The sequence below is a fragment of the Cyprinodon variegatus genome, unplaced genomic scaffold (assembly GCF_000732505.1).
Source record: "Cyprinodon variegatus isolate N-32 unplaced genomic scaffold, C_variegatus-1.0 Scaffold916, whole genome shotgun sequence".
NCBI lineage: Eukaryota > Metazoa > Chordata > Actinopteri > Cyprinodontiformes > Cyprinodontidae > Cyprinodon > Cyprinodon variegatus.
The window spans coordinates 314,672-327,066 of record NW_015151369.1 but is presented as its reverse complement, the minus strand read 5'-3'; the positions used below and the strand labels follow the sequence as shown (position 1 = coordinate 327,066).

Sequence of the window (12,395 nt, the reverse complement as noted above, 5' to 3'; positions counted from 1 at the left end):
CTACAGAAAATGGGCTAAAAGTGTTAAAAACCGGAATTCTCCTTTAAATAATCATGTTATACCTAATGGAAGAGTGTGAAGGATTTGTTTCAGAAGCTTACCTGCATGACTCAGTCGAGAGGAAGGATATTTTGACCCTAAACTCTGTCCAGCAGGAAGTGAAAAATATTTCTGAGACTTTGGAACCATCTGGAAAGAAAAATACCAAATAAGAGAAAATTAGTACAAGAGCTTCTGTTTCACCTCCAGCAACTTACATCAGATTTAGGTAAATGTAAAAAAAAAACTGCAGTCCTTAGTTTCTCAGGATTATCTGTGTTTCTACAGAAGTGGATCTTAAACATAAACATTAAGGACAAAATGAAAGTGGAAAAACTTCTGTAATTCTTGAGGAAAATATTATTTTAATACAATTGTAAAGAATGTAAGTGTGTTACCTTGCACAGTCTTTAATTTCCAGCTTAATCACTTAAATGAAGCCTAAGCGTAAGTTCAAGTCAAGAAACTAAACTACTTGCCCTCATCATGAGAGGCTCATCTGCCTCTGACGCAAACCAATAAGCTTTGAACTGCATCTCCACAAAGCCCAATCAGCATCCAGAGTTCATCTTAAAAGGTCCTCAAGTCCATGACTCTGTCTGCTGCCCAGCCAAGCACAAGCGGTGATTGTGTTTCTGATTTGGACTCTGATGAATCCGATTCAACCCACCTCCGTTCCCTTCACCACCATCATATCTAAGGTTCATGCAAACCTGTGTTTATCCAAGCTGGACATCTATCTTCCGGGTCCCTGAGTAAAGCACCAGTATCAGCACACACAGTCTACTGGATCTCACCAATACAGCTAAAGCAGACCGTCTCACAAACCAGCAGTCTATGGACTGAACAACTTCATCCATCTCCACTCCAACAGTTTCAGGCCTGGGGGGAAACTTCCCTGTTCTCATATACCTGCTTATGCATATTACAGTAAAATTCAGTGCTAATGTTTCCTGCTAAGGTCTGTGTGCCAAAGTTTTAAAATAATTCATAAAATTCTTCTAATTGTCCCTTTCTTTCATTAATTAGATAAAAACTTGGGATGAGTTGACAAACCATCGTTTTAATTTTACTTATGATTTAATTGTACCAAAACTATTTAAGATACTGATCAGATAAATTGATATTTTTAATCTATTTATCCAAATTAGTTTTTTTTTATAAACAAATTTTTTTAATTCTAGATTTTTTATAAATATATTTTCCTCTCTTAATCCCCGAGAAATTCAGAGGTAACAATAGAAGAAACAGGTAAATTACAGATAAAGTTTTAAAAATACAATAAATGGAACTTACAGTAGCTCCTGATAACCAACCCCAGATGAACAGATATTCTGCTTTTTCATAATATTTCAGTTATACCACTTTAGAGTGTCTGTTCATAACCTCAGCTGTCACAGCCACAGCTCTAATGAGTCTCCATTTTCCAAGCTAGTGTCAGGTTTTACACAAAGAAGGAAATTTAAAAGCAAGGTTACCCTTAGTGGGAGGAGTCAACATTAAAACCACCACCAAGAAACAAAATGAGCCTACACACACCGACAAACATTAAGTTTAAAAGAAGTATGCAAAAAAAAAAAAATGCTGAAACATTTGCATTTTAAACACCAGATTCCATTAAACTAATTTAAATAGCCTCATTTTATATATTGTGGCAGTAGGTCAATTGTTAACATAATCACCGTTTACCAATTTTTGTGATCAAAATGAAGCAATTCATGGATTGACTTTATCACTTTCTAAAGTATTAGAAACACAAAACATGCTAAAAATGCCAGAAATATCATAAATGATCTGAAGATATTAATTCATTTTAGAGAATATAAATAATTTATTGATAATAGAACCTTGTCTAAAGTTCCTCCAGGCTGATAAAAGTAAGTTGTAATTGTTTCTGGACTGTTTTTAGATCCCATTAGTTTTTCTGGGTTTTTACTCACCTATTTAAAGTTAAACTTCTGCTATTCATGCACATTTCTATCTTAAATGGTAGCATTATTTAGTAGTAATTTAAAGAGGGGCACCCTTGCATTAGGAAGAATCACTGAAGTCTTGAGGTTGAAATTACCGTGGACTGAAAGCTGCCAGGACGGAGGCTTCGCCGGATGCTGGCGTGGCGTCGAATCAGGATCTCTCTGGGCTGGCTGTCATTGGGCAGAGCGTGCTTACTTGTGAATGCCACAGTCTGTATACATAAACAACAAAAAAATAAGACATTATTCACATTGGTGTGCTAAATATGAAGATCTTCATAACACATTTTGCTAAGCTTGGCTACTGTGGACATTTGCAGAAATCTGTTTACAGCCTCATTCTCTGGAGAAAATCATGACTTGGTTAAATAGACCACTAAAGGGGTTTAAGGGGGAAAACGACAATCTTTGAAGCTCAGATTACCAAACCAAAACTGACCACACCTGTCTGAGCAACAAGGGGCACTATCTGTGTTTGCTCTTTGCAAACTGCCATTAAATGATCCTCGGATGCTGCAGAACAACCATTTCCATCAATAAGAAACAAACCCGCTGTGAAACAGAAAAGCTCCTATACTGTACATATGACTTTATTATTAAATCAAAATCAATGTTTTTATTACATCTCAAAGTTTGAGGCTAGTAGATGATATATCCATATAGAATTATGTTTGTGACAAGCGGAGTTTAGCTAATGTACAGGACATAGACAAAAAGCAACCATAACATTACTGTCAATATGTAAAAATAAAACATGTGAGTGGACAACATGCCAGCTGGTTATAAAGGCACATGATTCCTGTTTGCCTGCACATCAAAGAGTCTTTTAAGAGCTGATGTCATTGTCCCTGGTGGAAAAGTACTGCTGGCGACATGCTGCCGTTATGCAAAACAAGACCGGGTTTCAGTGTTTAGAGCTTTCATGTTTCACCATCACTTTCTGAATGTGTCTGAGGAAGTTCCTCTTCACTGGGTCAGATCTGGATTATTAAAGAAGAACCTTTGTTGTCTACAGACAGAGTTAAAACTTCCTGTTTTAGAAACGGCATTCCTGGTTGACTCCTTCTGCCTGACTCACACTTTTAAAGACCTAAGAGTGATGTTGAAGTTTCTGTCAATAAAGATCCAGCTACTGTGATAAATGTTAGACTTGCTACAGATATGATTTATGGCATTCTATAGGTCACATAATCCATGCTAAAATAACTAAAACTGTCATGCTGTATTTTAATGCAGAACCTGGTTTTGAATACTTTCCAGCAGTGACATATTTATTTGCGTCACTGGCCAAAAACAAATGTAATGTTAACATTTTAAAATCAATAGCCAATATCATTTTCTTTAGCTATTAAATTGGGAATAAACTTCCCCTTATATGCATTTGTCGTACTCCATCATTCCTCCTGCATGATGTGTCATATCTACTCTCTTATTTGAAATAAATCAATGAAATAAATCGATGTCTGTATTTATTGAAAGAGTACACAAGAAACCCAGTAATACAAAAAAAAAAATAAAAATTTACAGTATTTCATGATAAAATTATGATTCTACATTGAAAGATATGCTTATGAATGCTTGAGTCTGTTTAAATAAATAACTGGTATCAATTCTAAATAATGCAAAAGCAGTGCTGTAATGCGTTTTCCTTTAAAAAAAACTGAAACAAATTGTTTAGCTTACCCGCTGCCGGATCTTGTACATATTTTTGGACAGAATTTTATGCATGTTTTTAAGGTCCTCAGTCATTAAACTCATCTTCTGTTTAGAAGATTCCTTCTGCTCCTCCCTAAATTCCAAAAAGAGATATTAAGACAAAATTTTTTGTTACTCGTTGGTCTACACATAAAATTAGAAGGTACGGTTTATGATCAAAGGTTCATACTGGAGGGAGATGACGGACGGAGCAGCGCTGATTTCTCCAGACACTGTGTCCAGGACCTCTATGGCATTCTGCAGCTCCAGCTTCTTGTACAGCGCCACGATACTGGATTCCGCCCTGGCGTCTCGAATAAGTATCCGACGAAGTATTCGGTTGTTGAACCTCATGAACCTGAATTTGAGATAACAGACCCACTGTTATTATAGTATATGTTGTTTTGTATAAAACAAATTCTCTGTTCACAGAGCTATGGATGAAAACAAATGTCCAAACCAACCTTTGATATTAAAGCTTTCAGGGTTTTGAGATTTATTTTGTCAAGATTTGCACATGTGGACTGATGTCCTGCCAGTTCTGCTTCGTAACATAGTTACGACTCAGTAGGATTTTATGGATGGAATCTACACACATTTGTTTTATAGCCCCAGTACAGATTCCTAGTTGGGAGTCGTGTCTGGGCTTTGACTAGACCCAACAAAGGACAATGTATGAGTCATAAGCTACTCTGTTGTAGCTTTAGCATGGCACATTCAATGTCTTCATCCAGCCTTAAGATTGGCCTCTGTTTAACACCATTTGTCTTTCTTCCCAATCCTTGCTGAAGAAGTCATCACAGCATAATGCTGCTCCCACCATGTTTCACCCTGGGATCAATGTGTTCAATAATGTGTAATAGCTTCTGCCTAATATGGACTTAAAATGCATTAAATATGCTCTCATCTCAATATAATTACTTTGTCCACATGTTTTTGTAAACTGCAAGCAACATTTTTATTAGGTTATTCCTTCCCATCAACAGGTCTTTGTCTTGCCTGTCTCTATACGCATTGGAAAAGCTAAATTTGAAGTCATCTCGTCGACAGATTTTTCAACACCAGCCGTGTTCTTTACAGCTCTTGGTAAGTTGCTCTCTGAAGCCCACGCTATTGATATTCTCTTTGTGAAGCTTCTCAGGTTGAGGTGGTACTGGATTTTAGAGGCCTCCCATTCACAGAACTTTTAATCATTTTATTTTCTTTGTATGCAGCCATTTCCTCCACTATTTTCAGCTGGCTCATAATAATATCAGACATTGTTGTTTGATCATAGCTCCAAAGTAGCGCTGTTGGCAAAAGGCCCTGTGTTTGAATATTAGCCTTTGGTCTTTCTGCATGTTTTCCCTGTTCATGCACCTTACCAGGTACCCCTGCTGTACTCTATAGTCCAAAAGAAAAAAAATGAGCGAGGATGGGTTGTGTGTTGCTGTGTTATGTTTGTCATATGTGCTGCTCTGTGACAAACTGGTAATCTTTAAAGTGTGCACCCTTAAATTCACCTAACGTCAGCTAGATATGAGCACCAGCCCCCCTATGGTTATAGCAATGGATGGATGTATAGTATATGGAGGCCAGTTAAAGGACATAAACACGTAGATTTAACTGCTCATTGCAAAAAGGAGAGGAAGGAGAAGAGGAAAGAGTTATAAACGAAAATCAGATATGAAATTAAGTGAGGATTCAAAAATATAACCAATTCATGGCGAATTAACTCTCTTTTTAAGGCAGACTGAATCATCCTCATTTACTGCTGAGGCATAGCACCAATTTTTTGTATACAAATATAAAAAAATAATAATAAAGAAACAGGACACGTTGTAATAACTTGCAATGCTTAATAATAATTAAACAAAAAGAAAAAGGAACTAAGGTATGTAAAGCTTGGTATAAAAAAAAAAAAAATCAAATAACTAAGGTATGAAAAGTTTGTTGTCCACCCTTAATTTTCCAGATTAACAGACAATAAAAAATGTAGCGGCTGACTGCAGGCACTAAATACGATACCAACACCTGATCAACTGTCAACATCCCGTCAAATTTCCAATATAAATAAGCTTTAAAATCTCTCAAAGATCCTCTTTCTTCAGAATAGAAATGTAAAAACACTCACTTGTCCTTCCAATAGAAATGACTCCACTGCCCACAGAGATCCTCTATTCCTGCCATCGTGTGCTCCATGACCTGAAAGGTACGGGGCAGAGAGTATAAGCACTTCCCGGTCAACACGCACTGTACATAATATGAATAAAGGTCTGCAACATACCCTGCAGTGGATCTCTACATTGATGGTGTCCAAATTGCGGTTGGTTCTGCGTACATTGATGAACTCAATCAGCGGTCGAATACTGATTCCCTGCAGAGAGAAAGGCAGAAGCATTCAAGATTTCAAAAAGTGAGGATGCCAATTACTGCCATCTCTTCCAAATTACTTTTTAAATCTAAACTGGAAGGCAGAGTCTTTATTGCAGCGTAAAGCAAATCTTTGGTTGTACAAAGGAAACATTAACGACTTTTTAATATTGTGTCTATGTTTCAAAATGCTATGAAAAACCTACAATAAAAAAAAAAACTGCCAGCTGTATCTTAGAGTGAACCTACTGTACACTTGTTGCTGGTCAGCTGACTTAAAGAAGTCCGTTTTGATTTTATTGCGGAATTTTGTGGAAACTAGATAAGCAACACCAATCACTTTGATTAAGGCAACATTTTGGGGCAACAACTGATAAACTAAGGGAATATTTTATCTACAGCTCCACCTGACTAATCAACACCGATCAACTCATTAAGTGTTTAGACTTCCAGCGTTACACTGAAAGAAGAGCAGCAAAAAGCCTGCATAATGAGCTCTTAAACTGGTAGCGCTTAATTAAGTAGCTGTTTATGCTACATTTCAGGTCTATACATAGAAATCAGAATAAAGATCTCACTTTTTTTTTTTTTGTATGTTATGTTATGCGAGGAGATGAATTTTCTTTTTTTTTTCTACTTTTCTGTTTTAAAAAAAGTAGGGTCAGACCATGTAGAACATTTTTGAAGTGGCTAATAAATGGCCTCATATTTCAATATGTTTTACACTGAGAATTTACAATCAAACATTAAATCTAAACACATCATTTCTGAATAGTTCTAGTTCAACAGGGTGCTACTAGGTGATAAATGACTAGGATGGTTTAGAGAGAGATTCAAACCCAGTATGACAAAAACAAATCTTCAACCATGCCACTAAATATTGATAAGGCAAATAATTTAAAACAACAGAGGAAAAAAAACATGATACAAATTATCAAATTTTATTCCTATCTTTTTTGTAAAACATTAAAGAAAAAAAGCCATGTCTAAAACTCTCAAGGCATCAAATTAAGATGTGTCTGGAAATGTCAACAAAATCATAAATTACATGCTGTTAATTGATTTTGACTCTCTCCATCCTTGAATAATCAAGCACCAAACCATCTGTACCATATCCATAGACTTGAAAGTCTTACCTGAAGAAACACTGTGAAGAGAATAATTGCGATAGTGGCAGTGACAAATAGCTGCTTTCGGCCAATGTTTTCAGGAAGTGTGAAGGCCAGAGCGAACGAAATGGCACCCCGCAGTCCTCCATAGGCCAAACCGAACTGATCCTTCATGTTGAAGGAGATTGTTCGGAAAGGGTTAATGATCTGAGTCAGCACCAAAATGCCTGGAGAGTACAGGGAAAATGTTAGCTGCAGCTAAAGATACCAAAAATAAAGATTTTGGGTTATAGTTTTAATCAGGCCAATAAAAAGGGCTTAAAACTGGCACTTAAATTCATAGCAGGACACTTTTAGCCTCTATTTGGATGATATTTAAACCTGTAAAGGAAACTTTTAACCTAGTTTTTTTTTTTTTTTTTTTTAAATTAAGAAAATAAGCAACCAAGAATTTGAAATAATCCTTGGAAGTCTCTGTAGCTGATGGCAGACAGAAAAAATGTTTTATTGCTGCGCAAGGTCATCTGTAATTAAACAGGAAAGTAATCCAGATTACCTCAATGTAAAATACCACTAATGGCTGCTAAATTACTTTTTCCCCCATCAGTGCAACGTAAACATTTTAAGGTAAATATTAAATGCAATTCCTCTTAAATAGACCTCAACCTGATTCATGTCCTCTTCCTGTCTGCTTACCCAGACCTCTCCATAAAAAGGCAAACAGCAGCGTAAAGAGGATGTAGCCCCAGTTCCACTCATGCTCGGTCGTTATGGTGACGACGCCCAGGAAGAAGAAGATCAGGGTCTCTGAAATGGAGCCAAGCATCTTGACCAAATGTCGGATGGTTGTACAAGAACGCTGGGAAACGTTCTCCTCAACGTAATACTTCATGGTGAGGGCACAGCAAACAATGCTGCATGAACAAACACACAAAGAAGTTTAGGTTAAACGGTTTACAATTTTAGTGTTTTATTATAGAACCTTTTTTAAAGCTACTCACGCCATGATGGAGGAGATGGCAAAGAGCTCAGCCACCAGATAGGCCAGGTAGCTGTACATGAAGATGAAGAGGGGCTCTATTTCTCTGACCTTGGAAGTGAATCTGGTCGTGAAGGCGGCCACAAAACCAAAAAGGATGCCGAAACCCATCCCCCCAAGGCCTACCACGAAGAACCTCCCCACTCCTAAGAACACGTCTACAGGTTGCACGGTTGGCATCTCTGCCACAAAGGTGAACATGTTGTACAGCACCTGAAAATCGTCAAATATGTTATTTACATACAAACATTACATTTCTAAGGCATTCTGGCATGACTGTAACCTGTGGGTACATTATTGAGCTCTCGTCTTACACAGGCTCTGGTATAGGACATGAGAAATCAGCTCAAGGAAGTTAATAACCAAATCAAACTTTTACTGGGGTTATAAATAGATACCACCATAATAAAGCTCTGTCACACTGTCAAGTTACTTCATTCCCATTACAAATTCTTAATATTCTTGAAAAAGAAAAAAAAAAAGTTGGAGGGTTTGCCTGAAAATATTGCTAACCTAACAGTTTCTTCATCACATATTAAATAATTTGTATAGTCTGATCAGGTTAGATGCGTGCATTATTATTGTATTTCATTCCAAAAAAAGATTAAAAAAAACAATCCAGGAATGACTATGACCTGGATGACTGGGAATCTTCACCATCAAGAGGTTAGTAGCGCAAACCAACTTATTAGAAATACAAAAATATTTTTTATTTCTCACAATTTCCTGTATGCCCTGCATAGAATTTGCACAGCATTGCATGTCACCCTGGTTTATTCTATTACATTGCAAAAGAAAGTGCCAAATTATACCACCAACTTCCACGTTGTTTTAAGGATTTATCAGGTAAGATTCATAAATATATTAACAAATCAAATAATTGACATGTGCCACAGTGGGCCCATGTTCTAAATGATTTTCTGACAGGATTATAAGTTAAAAATCATATGTGGGAATGTATATGTGTGGTGTATTATCGCCACTGTTCTCAGTCTGCTCTTCAGATTTGCATAATGTACAATAGGCAAAACATAAAACATAAACTCAAAGCAAGATTACCATCCCTTTTAAAAGATGAGTCCTAATAGTTGGTAGTATGCAAGTCCTTGAAGAACCTTATTTGTGACACCACTCCTGTTTTTAACCAATAAATGCCTGTCAAATCTTGTTAAAGCTGCTGTATGGGTGTTCAACTCCAGAGCTTTTCTAATAACTCTGCATAATGTTTGTTCTCTATACTTATGCTACTGTATTCCAAACAAACTGCTCACTATTGTCGGTGCAAAGGGATCTGGTATACAGGAGGGGGTTAGGAGAGTGTTTGGGTAGAAAATGAAGAGAATGGGAAGGGAGATAAGCTCCTCTTTGTCATGTAACAGACAGTGTGTACCATGTGTCGCTGCCAAACGAACATGAAACTGTGACCTCAGAAACAGGTTTGGCAGCATCTGAGCAAACAGAATCTAAAAGCGACAGACATGGGGTTTTTTTTATCTATGGACACATTTGTTTCATTTCTCAAACATCTTCTTTCTTCTGTTCTTCCTACGTTTATCTGGGATCAAAAGTTTCTTCCTCATGCATCATGTTCTCATGAGTTTACCCTAACCCCAAAAATGTAATGAATGAAAGAAGTGTTAAAAAAAGATGAAACCTGAGTCAAACCTTTTGAGTGCAGAAGAATAGAAAAACTTGCTTACAATAGTAGATGTGCTTTAACGGTTTCGAATGTCACAAAGTGTGAAGCTTTGACAATGGAGAATTAAAACCTCTGATATAAGAAATAAACATTCCCAAGTGACTAAAATGCATTAAAAAAATACCAATGTTTATGTGTTGACTGAACTGCAAGGCATAATGTGCATTTGTAAAGAAAAATCCTACCTCAATTCAAATGTTTGTTTTCATAACAAACAGTGAGCTAGCGCTATCCAGCAAGTTTCACATCAAATAGTAAAGAACACAGAGCTTCTACTCACAACAGTGACAGCATCGTTGAAGAGACACTCTCCAAACACCACAATATAGAGCTGCTCGTTTACAGAAACATCCTCAAACACATTGAGAACTGCCACAGGGTCCACGGCCGAGATGATGGCTGCAAACAGCAGGTTCTCCTGAAGGCTGATGTCCTGCACGTTGAAAGCCTCGATCTGGCAGATGGCGTACAGGGACATGCCGATGCCGATGCTGTTCCACAGGGTCCCCACCACAGCAAACCACAACACCTGCACAAAAGAGGAGGCGGATATGTTATTGCATGTATGCCAGCGCAGCAGGGGATGTGGTTGGGTTTATTACTCACTGTCCCAATGTTTTCAAAGAAAGGTCTGGTGGGCATGAAGTAGCCCGAGTCAAGAACAATAGGAGGAAGCATGTATAGGAAGAAGACATTGCTGGTGAGAACAGCTGGGGGTGTCTCGTGGACTGAGTGCATGATGGCTCCAACTATCAGACCAATGCTTATAAGAAGGCAAGACTCCGGCACCCAGATGGTGATCTTGTGGTAAACATGAAAACCTGAAACAAAAGAGGAGAGGGATCTGTGTTTAGTGTAAAAACTGGAGCCCTTTCAGCACCAGATCCCCATGAGCTGGAAAATCATGGAACAGGTTGTTTTTGAAAATAAAATAAAAAATAAGCTCAAATAGACTCATTTGACAGAATGATATAGTTCAAGGGTTGATTTCTGTTTATTTTGATTTTTGTGGAATTTGGCAATGAAAACATAATTTTCTCTGAAAATTCACATATTACTTAAGGTTAGTAAGGAAAACAGAAAACGATATTAATGGAAGACTCTTGTAACAGACATAGAAACCTTTAGAGTTGCTAAAAAGGTAAAGTGCTGTACCTAAACTATATTTAGGAAAAGTGGGTGGAATGAAAAACTGTGGGAAATAAAACTGCACATAGACAGTGGTTGTTGTAGCCTGAGAAGGTCTAAAGTCATTTTCTTACAGCAATATCAAAGCCCAAGAAAGCCTGGAGGCAGGTAAGGAGATACAGAATGCAAGGTGCTTTATTACTAGTGTGTCTTCACAGTTAGTAAAGAGTTGAGGTTTCATGTCTACATGTTTCCCTCTACTTTCAAGTTTTTTTTTTTTTGGTGATGCTGATTTTAATCAGACAGCAAGGCCTGGTTTCTTCCCACACCACTAGAAATTCCAACCTTTGCTGATTTTCTCATGGTAGAGCCAAATCGCCCACAGTAATAGTAATTATTCAAGCAAAAGGTTTCCAGAGGACGTTTTTTTTTTTTTTTTGCAGCATATACTGAGCAGACTGATATTTTTATTTAGAGAGAATGGATGGATTTCTTTTCTTTTTTGTACAAGTTTATTAGTACTCACCAATTTTTGCGAATGAAGCAAGCAGCATCCATAAGGTGATTTCAAACGGGATCTGTATTCTTGTATAGTCCATAGTGAACACAGGTAAATTTGGATATTCATCCTCTGGATAAGCCTGCGGCTCATCAGGCTGAACCGGAGGCAGGATCGTGACCCCTGCTGTGGGTTTCGGTGGGATCTCTCCTCTGGAACCATTAGGAAGACTAAAACATATGCAGACAATAAGAGAAAAAAGCGCTCCTTTAGTGCGTCTGTAATCCATGGTGTGCTAAAGACGCAGTTCCTATGCGCCACTATGAAAATGTGACCGACGCGCAACTACTCCATCGTTAGTTCACGAAAAAAATATAAAATCTATTTACAGAAAAGACACCGTTTCTTTTAAAAACAGCTCATAGCAATTAAAGCTACAGCAGACTCTGAGATCAAACTTTTCTGATATTCCAGAGATGAACAAGAAAAAAGAGAGTCATTAAGTCTCCTTCAGTTTGCGGGACTGCACACCTGTGCTTCACCTGAGTCAAAAAAGAGTTCCGCTACTGACTGGGTGCGGCCGCGAGCTGCGCTCTGATTGGATAGTTCAGGACCCGGAGCAGGTAAAGGTGGTGCAGAAACAGATCTGCACCAAACGAAGAAGTTTCGGTGTTTACACGCTTAGAAAAAGCAAAACCACGGCTACTGAACAAAAAACAGTGCAGTCTGAATAAAAATAAAGACATAAAAAAATCGAACCATGTTAAAAATTGTGGTTTAATTTTATTTCAAGTGAGCTTAAGAGGAAATACCTAAAACTTATTCCATTATGTTTTCAGTCAGCTAATTAAATTCTTCCTTT

The 12,395-nt window shown here is 37.5% G+C and overlaps 1 protein-coding gene across 1 annotated transcript; it reads right to left on the bottom strand.

Moving 5' to 3' along the window:
- Positions 1-101: 101 nt before the first annotated feature.
- Positions 102-12,061, bottom strand: LOC107099883 (sodium/hydrogen exchanger 2-like; the record flags this gene model as incomplete). Its single annotated transcript, XM_015398165.1, has 12 exons — positions 11,561-12,061; positions 10,513-10,727; positions 10,187-10,435; positions 8,170-8,420; positions 7,865-8,082; positions 7,196-7,395; positions 5,974-6,063; positions 5,821-5,891; positions 3,898-4,065; positions 3,696-3,801; positions 2,108-2,224; positions 102-189 (listed from the first exon to the last, which is right to left on the bottom strand). Coding segments are annotated over exons 1-12 (2,035 nt in total), but the record flags the coding sequence as incomplete, so codon positions are not given.
- Between the last annotated feature and the right edge of the window lie 334 nt (positions 12,062-12,395).